The sequence below is a fragment of the Monodelphis domestica genome, chromosome 1 (genome assembly GCF_027887165.1).
Source record: "Monodelphis domestica isolate mMonDom1 chromosome 1, mMonDom1.pri, whole genome shotgun sequence".
Lineage (NCBI taxonomy): Eukaryota > Metazoa > Chordata > Mammalia > Didelphimorphia > Didelphidae > Monodelphis > Monodelphis domestica.
Window position 1 is genome coordinate 112,802,409 of NC_077227.1, and position 12,762 is coordinate 112,815,170.

At 43.1% G+C, this 12,762-nt stretch overlaps 1 protein-coding gene across 5 annotated transcripts in view; it reads left to right on the top strand.

The window, feature by feature from the left end:
* The window catches only part of SH3PXD2A (SH3 and PX domains 2A), a 337,587-nt gene that overhangs the window by 285,356 nt on the left and 39,469 nt on the right, over positions 1–12,762 (top strand). For all 5 annotated transcript variants that reach the window (XM_007479080.3, XM_001368979.5, XM_056804516.1 and 2 more), the window contains one exon: positions 7,634–7,747. In XM_007479080.3, the coding sequence (XP_007479142.2) occupies positions 7,634–7,747 (114 nt within the window). The remainder of the gene's footprint in view (positions 1–7,633; positions 7,748–12,762) is intronic.

The window sequence follows — 12,762 nt, forward strand, 5'->3', positions numbered from 1 at the left end:
CCTGAAGCCTTGAATGCTTGACTTTTGAACCTCATCCTTGGGTGAGCAGTTAGGGCTGGAACCTTGTAAATGAGCAGGGTGGATGGCATCTCCATCCTTCAGGCGTCCCCTGCTTCAGGCTTACGCCTATAGTATTGGTAGGAGAATCCCAGGCTTTGTGAGTAGATGACATAGAGACTCTGGGCTTTCCTCCATCAAGGATTCTAAATCTGCTATATCATGGTCCTCTTGGGCAATCTGGTAAAGATGATGAACCCCTTATCACAAAAATGGTTAAAAATGTTGGAAGGAAAAGCTAAATTTCAGTAAGAGATTGGGGGGGGGGGAGATTTTTTTCTATTCAAATTCAGACTCCTGTCCTGTATTCTTGTCACCCCCAAGCCCTCCTTGCTCATTCCTACCACCATCTCTTTGCCTACACTCATCACCAATCTAGAATGGCTTCCCCCTAACCTACTCTCCTCAGTCAAGCAAAATCTTGAAGGAGGGCTACTGGCGGAAAGACCCTCTCCTTTGTGAAATCTTTCTTGATCCCTTCAGCCCCACAGGATCTATTTATCTGCCTCTAATTTTGGCACTTATCACACCTCATCCTACCTAATATTACCCTCTGTGTGTGTCCTACCTCTGCAACTAGACTGTAGAACTCCTTTAGGACAAAGATTATTTTCTCTTTCCAGCACCATGTTCACCAGAGAGCTTTAATAAAGATTTGATGATTGACTGAATCACAAGCTCTCAGAGTGGAAAGAGAATTGAAAGGTCATCTAGTCCAGTGCCTTACTCAGTGTCTCCTATATCAAGGTGACACAGTCATAGAACTCTAGATGGGGAGTCAGGAAGACCCAAGTTTAAATTTGGCCTCAGATACTTTATAGTTGTGTGACTTTAGGCAAGTCACTTAGCCTCTTACTGCTTCAATTTCCTCACCTGTAAAATGCAGAATGGTAATAATAACACCTGCACCTCTCATATTTTCTCTGATGACAAAATGAAATATTTATGAAGTGCTTTAATAATCACTATTATGATTTTTATTCCACACTGAGCTAAAGACTTTTCAATGACTTTTGGACAAATCTGGTTCCATAAATATGTAAATAGAGAATAAAAGACTTTAAGTAACTGAGGCTGGTGGAGAAGGGAGATCCCTAACTGGATCCTGAACAGTGCTCCCAAATTCTTCAGTAGCTTACTGGGGTCCACAGTCAAGATTCATCCTCAGATGTAGGTAGGAGTCCAATGAAACTCATGTACATCAGGAAGGTTATAGATTAGGAACTTTTAGAGAAGGGCTCTTTTTTAAATTTATTTTTTAAATTTTTAATTAATTACTTTAGAATATTTTCCATGGTTACAAGATTCATGTTCTTTTCCTCCCCTCCACCCACTCCCCTCCCATAGCTGGCACACAATTCCACTGGGTTTTACATGTGTCATTGATCAAGACCTATTTCCATACCATTGATATTTGCACTAGAGTGATCATTTAGAGTCTACATCCCTAATCATATCCCCACCAAACTGTGTGATCAAGCTGTTGTTTTTCTTCCATGTTTCTGCTCCCACAGTCCTTTCTCTGGATGTGAATAGTGTTCTTTTTCTTAAGTCCCTCAGAATTGTCCTGGACCATTGCATTGTACTAGTAGAAAAGTCCATTACATTCGATAGTACCACAGTGTATCAGTTAGAGAAGGGATCTTAATCAGACAAGTGGAACTGGAGGAGAGAAATGCCCTGAAATTCTCTCTTTCCTAATTCTAAGATGATCTGAATCCAGTTCAGTCAGGAGACAGAGGTGAGGGTAATCTGTTCTCCCTGACATCTCTTGTATATTTTTCCAGTTGGATTCCACCTTTTCTCCCCAGACCCTCATCCTCTCTCTGTCCTCTACTTCTTTGGCACGGTCAGTCATTTTGGTAATTTCACAATACTGACTTTACTTCAACTAGAATCATTGTTCTGACTTCATCTTCCCTCTCCGTCCCCTTCTTGGTCTAAAACATCGCCTGCTCCACCGGGCCCCCACTCCCACTTCCACTGGAGTGAGTAGAACCAGGATCAAGGATGCTTCTGGGCTTGTCCTCTTGTGGGAATGCAGAACTACACTGTAAACTCCTGGGGAGCTCTGCCCCATCTTTTCCTGTCTCCACCAAATGCCTAGCATGGAGCCACGCATCCCAAAGGTGTTGGATAATGATGTGCTGAGTGATTGGTTGAAATGCAGAAGTCCTCCAGGCAGGAAAGAGACCAAACTTGTCTGTGTTTAGACGGGAACTTTTGGGCACTTCAAATCCCAGAGCCTCGGATGCCGTCATTCTCTGGGTGAATATTCATTTACTTGTTAAGTAGTATGACCTAGATTGTGCCGGCTGCAGTGACTTTTGAGTCTTGTGGCAGATGAGAGATGGAGGAAACCTTAGAGATCATCCAGGCCAGCCTGGTACCCACAGCATGAATTTCCTCTATCCTATCCCTCGAATGGGATCATCCAAAATCCACTTGAAGATCTGTATTTTAGTGATGTTTATATAGCACTTTAAAAGTCTACAAAACACTGTGCAAACATTTGTCATACTGGAGCTTCACAACAACCTATGTTCGGTATGTAATGAACAAACTAAACCTTGAAGATGCCGCCATCATATAGTTATCAATGATGAAGTTGGGATCTGAACCAAGGCTAAGTCCTGACGACCAAGCATTGGCTGCCTCTTGATTTTAAGTGACAGGAAGTTTTTAGTACCTTCTATGACAGTCCACTCATCTACAAATACAGTATAAAAGATTTTGTCTAATACCACATAGAATCCCAGAAATACTATGAACATTTCCTCAATTTGCCAGTTTTTGTATCACAAAAGGAAATAAAGTTAATCTGGCAGCACATGTTATTGGTAAACCTATGGTGAGCCCTGGGAATTAGTTACTTTCCCTTTCTAAGTGCTCCCCTACCATCTTTATTTTCTTATCTGTATAATGGGGGCAATAATATCTGTAATACCTGATTCATAGGGAAGGGAGGCTAATACTTTCAGTGAAAGAGCCCGAGTTCAAAGAGATCTTTTCAGGATAGAACACTGGGCTGAACTGAATAAAAAATTCTATGAATTCAATAGGTAGAAATGTTAAAGTCTTACTCTGAACTCAAACAATTAGCTTTATAAATGAAAGGGGGAAAGTGGAGGTTGAAAAAGTTGCAGAGGTATTGATGGACCTCGATGGGGACTCGGTGAGCCAGCAAGGGGCTGAGATGGTTGTCAAAAAATGTTCAAGGCATCATGGACTGCATTGAGATACAGAGCATCCAAGAATAAGGGAGAGAGAATGCTATTGGACTCTCTGGCCTATGGGCAAAAGAATGGAAAACCTGAGGGAATTGTCATTGTTGCATCCTGCTGCTTCCCTTCTCTGCCCAACCAAGCCTGATCCTGGGCGCCGGGGCACCAGCTTTCTGAATGGGGGGGGGGGGGCAGGATGGCACCTATGGGACATAATGAAGCTAGTCCAACGGGTTATTCATCTGAGGCTGTGGGAGGTGGGTGAAAAATGGGAGTCCGTGGAATTGCTACAGCTGGTTTGGAGGCAATGGGAGCCTCAGACAGTCTTGGCAGATACCTCTCCATAATTCCCTGCAGATGTTGGAGGAGGAGGGTTTCAGGAATGAGTTGGGAGAGAGTCCATGTCTGTGTCTATGTGGGCGGGAGTCCGGCCTGGTGGGGGAGGAATGGAGCGAGCCATATGCTGGTCTAGGGCAACTTCATCTGTTGGCAGTATTTCTCTTTCCTACTTCTGCTCAGATGTGTGGTTTTCCCAACACCTCACGGTGTCAGATAAGCCAGAAGCCAGGAAAGGAGGAAGAAGAAGAATGGCCCCCTGTGAGTTCCCTCCTCCCAGCCTTGTCAGTGAACAGAGGGTCCTGCCTAACATTGACAGGTGGAGAGCGAGCCCCGCTTCCCTAACCCCCATCACCGACTGGTAGATCCTGCAGAGCAATGCCAGGCAAGGTAGCCAGTCAGAGGAGGGCAGCCTTTGGGGCCCTAGTTATAGCTGGTCTAGGAAATTCTTAACCAAAGTCCTTTTTTCTTTTTCTTTTTTTTTTAAAGTCCTTTTAGTTCATTCAATGATAGAATGTCAGAACTGGAAGGAACCTAAGAGTCCATCCTACAGGTGAGGAAACAGGCCCAGAGAGGGGGACCTAGCTTCCCCAGGGTCACACAGGTGGAGCTGAGAGCTCCATCACTGACTGTGTGACCCTGGGGCTCCCAATCTTATATTCTTTCCCACCTTTTTGTGAATCCTTTGCAGAGCTGAAATACCTGGGAAGCTTCCCTAGAAATGAGAAGTGGTCAGGAGTAGCCCCAGGCTCTCTGTGGACCCATTTATGGCCTCCCTCTCAGCCCTGTATAAGCATCTGCCTCAGAGCCACCATGGGGAAAGAGAGGAAGTAAGCCGTGTCTTGAAGGAAGAAAGGTTGGTCTGCTCAGTAACTCCACCAGATCAGAATTTCATTGTGTCCTACCTAAAGTGGCAGCCCAAATGCCACATCTTGGTGTGATATCATGGAAAGAACCTCATACTGGGAGTTAGGAGCCCTTGTTCTTAGACCTCACTCTGCTGGGTGACCCTGGGAAAACTTCTTCCCTTCTCTTGACTGTAAATGACTGGGCTGTACTCGATGAGGGATTCTTTGCCTGGGGCCCACAGATCCCTCCATGCAATCTGTAGATAGATTTCAAGGGATTTATAAACTTAGGTAGGGAAAAAAACCATATCTTTATTTTCACTAGCCTTTGGGGTTTATGCATTTAAAGAGATTATGCTGAGAAGAGGTTCCCAGGCGCCACCAGACTGCCAAATGAGTCCATAACACCAGAAACAATTAAGGTCCTTTCTAACTCTCACTTCCTTTACTTCTGTGATCTTTATTATTTTCACAAGTAAAACATGGGGCGGGACTGAGGAAGGGGAAAGAAGGTTCTGAAGAAAAGGCCTGCTGAAAGATGGGTGACATGTTTCAAGGAACACAGAAAATTAGCAAGATAGCGGAAACAGCCTCAAAATCACCAACTCCTGCCACTTGCCATTCCTTGGCATAACTGTGGGATTGAGGCCCATTATTCCATCCTAAGCACCTTGAGACACAAAAACCCTCCAGTTGAGGACTAGTCCCAGTTCAGGGGCCTATACCTCCAAGTGGAGGCCAATAACACAAAATATATACTATTTATCTGTATTCCTGATGGAAACTCTGGCTTTTAATCCACAAAAAACTTGTTGGAGCTATAACTAAGCTGTGGTAAAAGAAATATTCATGCTAACACAAGCCCAGGCTCTAGGGAAAGTCACACAGCCTGATTTCTATTATTATTATTATTATTATTATTATCATTTTAAATTTAAATCCTTATCTTCTGTCTTAGTATCAGTTCTCACACATAAGAGTGACAAAGGCTAAGCAATGTGGGTTAAGTGACTTGCCCAAGATCACCCAGCTTGGAAATGTCTGAGGCCAGATTTGAATCCAGGTCTTCCCAACTCCAGGCCTGGCTCTCTATCCCCCTGTGCTATCTAGCTACTGCTTGGTTTCTATTTTTTTAAATAATATCTCCCATTTACAATGTTCTTTAATGCCTACAAAACTCATTCGTCATAATAACCTTGGAAGATAGGTAGTATAAGTATCATACTACGCCATTATACAGAAAGTCTTTGAGGTGAAGGGGAATTTGCCTGTGAACACACACCTAGTTCCCAGCTCTCCTGATACTTTTTCCATTGCATCATGCAACTACCTCTCTTAGTAGACACAGATATTTTAGTAATGGGTAAGAGGCCCATCATTGGAGCAAATGTCCTATTTGAAGGAGGAAAGAACCACAGCTTATCTCACTAGGAGTTCTTCAAATAGAGGGACCCTCATGATTTCTGCTCCTCTTTTCTTTCCATGAGTAGTCAAAAAGTACTAATTGAACAGCTCTTTATTGCCCTCCTTCCTCTATCCCCAATTCCAGCTCTAAAAGTATCTGATTTCCAGCTCTTCCCAGATCTGCTTCTGCCCTTCTCTGCAACTATCTCTCTTCCCATGTGTTCTCCATGTTGCTCCTTAAAAATTGGAACCATGAATGGAGCTGTTCTCAGCTCCTTGGCTAAGGGCCGGCCTGCTATGGCCTCTGCCATCGGTGGACGTCACTGCAGGAAAATTTGCCTTCTGGTGCGGAGGGGAGTACTTTCTTGCTAAATTTAAACTCCTGCGTGGTGAGTGACTGAAGGGGTTAGTTCCATATTTTTGTTGGGCCAGAGAACACTTGTCCAAACAGGAATGGTTCACCAGGAATTAGTGTCAGGAGTGGATGAAAGGAAGTCTTCTTAGAGAATTCTAGGACTGATCTCCTACTCTCAACTCTTCTATCACATTACCCCTGCCCATTACTTTTTCAGCATTGAGCCCATTCTAACTTATGCTACTCTACCTGCCTGTGATATTCTCTTTCTCCCACCTTACTGCAATCAAAACCCACCCATTCTTCAATCTGTATGACAAGTCCCAACTCCTCCAGGAAGTTTTCCTTGACCACTTCAGCCCGTCCTCTCAGCTCCTATGGCACTATAATTAGGCACTCAAGTATAAGCTATTGAGTATCCTATATCCTGACTCCTACATTTTTAATGGAGACTAGAAGCAAATCACCGAGTGCATCTTGTCCTCAGTTTCTTCAATTATCAAATAAGAAGACTGGACTCTAAGGTTCCTTTGAACTCCAAATCTGTGGTCTGGGGTGACTTTGAAGCTTTTGTCCAGGCCAGCTAGGTGATTCAGTGGATTCAAAGGCAGCTGAAGAGACAAGAGTTCCTGGGTTCAAATATGACTTCCTAGTTGTGTGACCCTGAATAAGTCACTTAGTCCTTACTACTCTTTTTTCTTTGAACCAATACACAGTATTGATTCTAAGGCAGAGGGTAAGAATTAAAAAAAAAAAGTTCCAGGGAACTTAGCCTCCAACTTAAGTACACCTCCTCCAGGAAACTTTCCTAGGTTAACTCTAGGCTTGTTCCAAATGCTAACTCCCTCAACACACTTGGACAATTATTATATAGTAAAAATTCAGGCTTTATTAATTGAGAATTCATGATAATTTGGACTCAACAGGATTGTTATAAAGATGATGTTTGGTAAATTATAAAGCACTATATAAATGCAAATTCTTATTATCCCAAAATACCTCAAAAAAGTACTCTGAGTCTAATTGAGAGAGGGGCTGTGTTTTTGTTTGGGTTTTGGTCTGGTTGTAATGATTTTATGGATTAGGAAACTCAAGTGTAGAAGCGCTCTCTACTGGTGCAAAAAGGCTTCTGTTTTTTAACTTTGTAGTTTTAGAGAATTGCCTAGGGCCCAGATAAATTCAACATCCTGCTCAGGGGTTGTTCTTGGCCTCCTGCTATCTTCCTTACTTACTTCCTTTCTTAAATTCATCACTCCCTACTACAGTATGGTTCCTTACCTGCCTATAGTTTGCTATCTTTGAGTCTCAGCTTTCTTGCCCCCTATTCCCAATTTTTACTCTTTCCTCCCCAGTTGCTCTTGTGCGAGTTGTCACCCTTATGATTTTGACCTCTTCTGTCATTTCTGCAGGTTGGTGGTTTGTGAGCACATCTGAAGAGCAAGGTTGGGTCCCAGCCACATACCTGGAATCCCAGAATGGTACTCGGGATGACTCAGAGATCAACACCTCCAAAGCTGGGGAAGGTAAGTCAAGGCTGGGAGAAGGAAGGGATAAAGAATGGGCCTATCTTGGAGGGTTAGGATCCTCAGGAATTGGTGACATACCTTTCAGCAGAAACACAATTTGGTGTCTCTGGCCAGTCCCATTCCCCAACATATAAAGGCTGCTAGCCTTTAGCCTGACTCTTCACTGAATGAAGTCAGTTTGAATCTACCTGCTGGTCAAGGTCCCATTGAAAGAAAATAGGACCCTTCTGTGTTCCTTCTCTACTTCTAATCCACTATTCCAATGGAACAGTTAGTGGTCCAGGTCCCTGTACGAAGAGGAAAGACATAGAAAAAACCTCATATGGGCATCATATTCAAGTCCCTTCTCTCTCCCTCTTTTTTGCTCTTGAATTCCTGAACACTCAAGTCAAGGAGGCATTGCAGACCTATATTCTCAATTCCTACTCCTTCTTCTTTCCTCTACTCTTCTTCCAAACACTTTTGTCTTTCCTGACCAGCCTTCCCATGCTGTCAAAACCATTTCCTTCTTGCTTGTCCACAAGCTGCCCAGCAGACATTAAAGATAGAATACAGATCCTCTGAAATCCTGTGGTCACTGCCACATGGTAGGGCAGAGAGCAATGAAGCCTTGGACTGTCTTCCCACAATCTCACCCTCCCCAAAGGTCTTGAATTGTCCCCTTAGCATCTTCTCACTCTTCTTTTCTACCTGGCTTGTTCTGCTTCATTATTTTTATCTTCCAATCGTCTTCTTCTTTGAAGGAAACCATGCCTTCCCCAAAATTCCCTGCTGGTGAACCTTACACCCTCCCTCTGAATTCCTGTGAAATTCATATTATTCCACAGTGGCTATAAAACCAGAGCCAGACACTCCTTCTTTGCGTGGCTTCCTTGTTTCCCCTAATGCTAGAACCAGTCGACCCTGAGAAAGGAGTCCAAGAGAATGTTCTTTTTACCCTGATGCTGCCTGCCTGCCACATGGGCAGCTGCTGGGTTTGTGGGTAAGAGAGTGAATTCGTGTGTGTGTGTGTGTGTGTGTGTGTGTGTGTGTGTGTGTGTGTGTGTGTGTGTGTGTGCGCGCGCGCGCATCTTGTATGTGAGTACACACATGTGCTTTCTGTTGTGAATTAGTTTTGCTTTGCTCAGAAGCATCTGGCATGAACCACCATGGAGAGGCCAAATACATAGACGGCCAACCAGCCTGGATAAGGCTTTTTTCCTGGTCTACTTTGGGAACTTCATGTTTAGCAAAATTATAGCTTCTTGGTTTAACTTTGGCTGGTTGAGATCTAGGCCTAGAGAACGCTCTGTCTGGATCTTTCCTCTTCAGTTTCAACGAGATTTTTCCATACACTTTGGACCTATTCTGAGCAACTTCTCAGTCCAGCATGGGGTTTCCTCAGAGAACTTCTGATGGGACCCAGTGAACCTTTTAAGCAAGAGAGCCTGAACCAGTGGGGTTACCTCCCCCCCACCTTCCTGCCCAGCTCCCAGCTGGGCCCCTGCTCTTAATGACTTCCAAATGGCCCGTGTCTTGACAATGGGAAAAACTTTTCAAACAAACGATGTAGCCCAGATGAGTCTGTGATTGAAATGGAGAGCTGCCACTTAGGGCCCCTTCCTAGGACTGTTTTGTAGCATCAATTTCTTCTAGTAGAGAGGTTCCAGAGCTAGGGAGTGGCCCAACTCCTGGACCAATGAAAGTGCTCTATAAACCTCAACTCCAATTTTTAAAGTTTTTTTTAGATTTCTTATTCATCCTTCTCTAAATGTCGGTTACAGGGTGGGCCCCCGCAGCCCTTCTTCCTCCCAATGTAAAGCTCTTTGTTTCTTTCTCCTGACCTAACTTACCCAAAATTCTGGCTCCTGGAGACTGAGCTTCCAGGAATGGGGCAGGCCCAGGAAGGGCAGGCATGCTTAGACCCATATGGCATCTTTTTCTCTTGGTCCAGACCCTGCCCACATCTTCCTGCTCCCAATGCTAGTTATTATGAGCCTCACATTTGTTTGCCCCAGTGTCTTCTTCCTCCATTGCCCCTCAAAGACCTTTCTCTAACCTTTCCATGAGCCCTATAGAGTAGATGCAAGAGAGCCCTGCTCGCTGTTGTACATGTTAAAACAAAATCTCTAGCTAGCAGGAATACCCCCACATAATAAAAGCCCCACCTATCAGTCAAACAAATATTTAATGAGCAGCTGCCACCTATCCAGCCCTGTGGGGAAAAGAGAAGGAAAAGACTCATTCCCTGTTCTTGGAGCCAACAGTCTAATTGGGAAGACATGACTAACATACAAAGTTAGCAGAAAACAATAGCATGACAGTGCCTGTTTAGTACCAGATGAGTAGAATATCTAGTAAGGATTGTAAGAGGTCCAAGGAAGGAAAGGATCTATGACCAGGATTCACCAGGGAAGGTTTAAAGAAGGAAATGGGACATTGGCTGGATCTTGAAGGAGCTGGATCAGCAGAGTGAAGGGAAGATGGCATAAGTGAAGTCACTCATGTGGCACATGAAGAGGGTGATGAGGCAACTGTTCTGGCCTGAGGAGAGAATGTTAAACAGGTCACTCAGGACCCCAGTTATGGCAGTCTTCTGTATGCCAGGGAGAAGACTGGTAGGAAAGGAATGGTTGTAACCATTCTAGGTTCTTGAGGAAGAAGCAGTATGATGAAAACAGTGATTAAGGAAAATAAGTCTGATGGAATTTTTGGGTCTGGTATAAAGTTGGGAGACTATAAGGCTTCTTGTGTGTGTGTGTGTGTGTGTGAGAGAGAGAGAGAGAGAGAGAGAGAGAGAGAGAGAGAGAGAGAGAGAGAGAGAGAGAGAGAGAGAGAGAGATCAGATGACCCTGAAATACAGGATGACTCTAAAGATGCAGCAGTTGTACCACTTCCTCTCCATCTGCTGGCAAAGCTCCTTGTCATGGACTCCTTTGTCAGTATGGAGAAGCCCATGGTATGCTTTCAGAAAAATATTTTTAAATGCATAAAATAAAATGTATAGGATTACCAAGGAAACCAATTATATTTAAATGACTATCAAAATATATATATTTTTAATGAGCAATTCATGGATTCTAGATTAAGAACTTTTAGTAAGAACCCCTCCATCTTATAGATAGGAAAAGAGTCCCAAGGAATTAAAGTGATATACCATAGGTCATAGGACTGACCTGTGGTAAATCTAAGACTAGATTTCAAGCCTTCTGACTCTTTTAAGTCTAATGTCCTTCTACCAGTAAAGGGTTGACCAAGCAGACCTTGTCAAGGATAGATATTCTGGCAGATGTTTTCCAGAAAGCCAGATTTTTGTTTATTTGTTTATCATGTAAAACCAAAGTTTCCAGTGACCATAAGATGTTCTGCGGCAGTGTCTGGGAATAAGAATGATCTCTCACATTTTAAAGATTTATGAAATGTTATTCTCACAACCAGAGAGTAAAGCTGTTGCTACAAATATTCTCTTCATTTTTGAGTGGAGTAAACTGAGGCTCAGAGATATTAATCACTTAATTAACAAGCATTTATTAAGTGACTCCTAGGTGCCTAGTATTGTGCTAGGTGCTGGAGATACAGAGACAAATATTTACTAACTGTGTAACTCTAGGTAAGTCACTTAACCCTATTTGCCTCAGTTTCCTCATCTGGAAAATGAGCTGGAGAAGAATATGGTAAACCACTCCAGTATCTTTGCCAAGAAGAACCCCAAAGAGGTAATGGAGAGTCAGATATAACTGAATAACACATATAACAACTTAGATTGCAAGAGGTAGACATGAGGAAGAGATAATCTTTCCAAGCTTGGAGGATGACCAAGGCCAGTGTACAGAGGTGGGAGATGGAATATTGTGGATGAGGAACTTCTCTGTTGTTAGGTAGTAAGTGTTGAACTCAAATCTACTGACTCCTATTCTGGTGTTCTTTGTACCACTCCATACCACTCTGGGAGTTGAAACCATTTAGCATTTTTGTGTTTGAGTTTAATGCCTTTTCCCCATGGAGAAGCCTAAGGTGAAACCAAACTAGGGTCTAGAAACTCAGGCAAAAAGTCCCTCCAAAGAGCAGAGGGTTTGAGGAATGAAGCTGAGTGTGTTTACTAGTGGACACTGTTAGATTACTTGAAGTGTGTATCCCAGGGAAATTGTAACTAAGAGATACAAATTCTCTTATTGTGCCCTGTGAACAGTTGAAAGAACATCAAGCAATTGATCTGGAAAAGAGAATGCTCTGAGGGTTTGGGGTGGCAGAGCAGTCAGATCTCTCCCTTTAAGTATCTGAAGATCTGTCTCATATACTCATATACAAGATTCTTCAGTGTGTTCCCTGAAGGCAGAATTATGACCAATGAGGTTGGGTTCTTGTACTAGCTGTGTGGCCCTAGCTGGAGAAGGGAATGGAAAGCCACTCTAGTATCTTTGCCAAGAAGACCCCAAAAGGGGTAATGGAAAGTCAGATACAACTAACTGAGCAACACCGACAACAGCAGTTTGGAAAATATTGGGGAACAGTCTTATAATTTGAACTATAAAGAAGACCTATTTGACAGTTAATGTCCAGTAACAGGATGGACTGCCTGATGTAAGTTTCCTATCACTGAAGGTCTTCAAGCAGAGACTGGGTGAACGTGTAGTAGGAAGGTCAAAGAAAATTCTTGAATGAATGCAGAAGTTGTACTAGATGACCTTAAAAATCCCATCTGAGTCTAAAATCCTCTTAATTTATCCGCCCCATTCATCCTCCCATCTATGAAATCCTCCTCTGGGATGTGGAAGTAACTCAGTGCATCTCTGCATACCCCTACCATGTACCCCAGGAGTTCCTAGACTTTCCACCCCTCTATTTAGAGACTTGTATTAGCTCTATCTGTTATCCACTCTCTGGAAGAGAAAATATGATCATTTCCATGTGCCTTATCTAATCAATCAATCATTCAAACAATCAACAAGAATTTATTAAGCAGTTATTGGACTAGATAGTTTCTAAATTTCTTTTCAGCATTAAATTTCTGAGTCTTCATGAGAATAATCTTA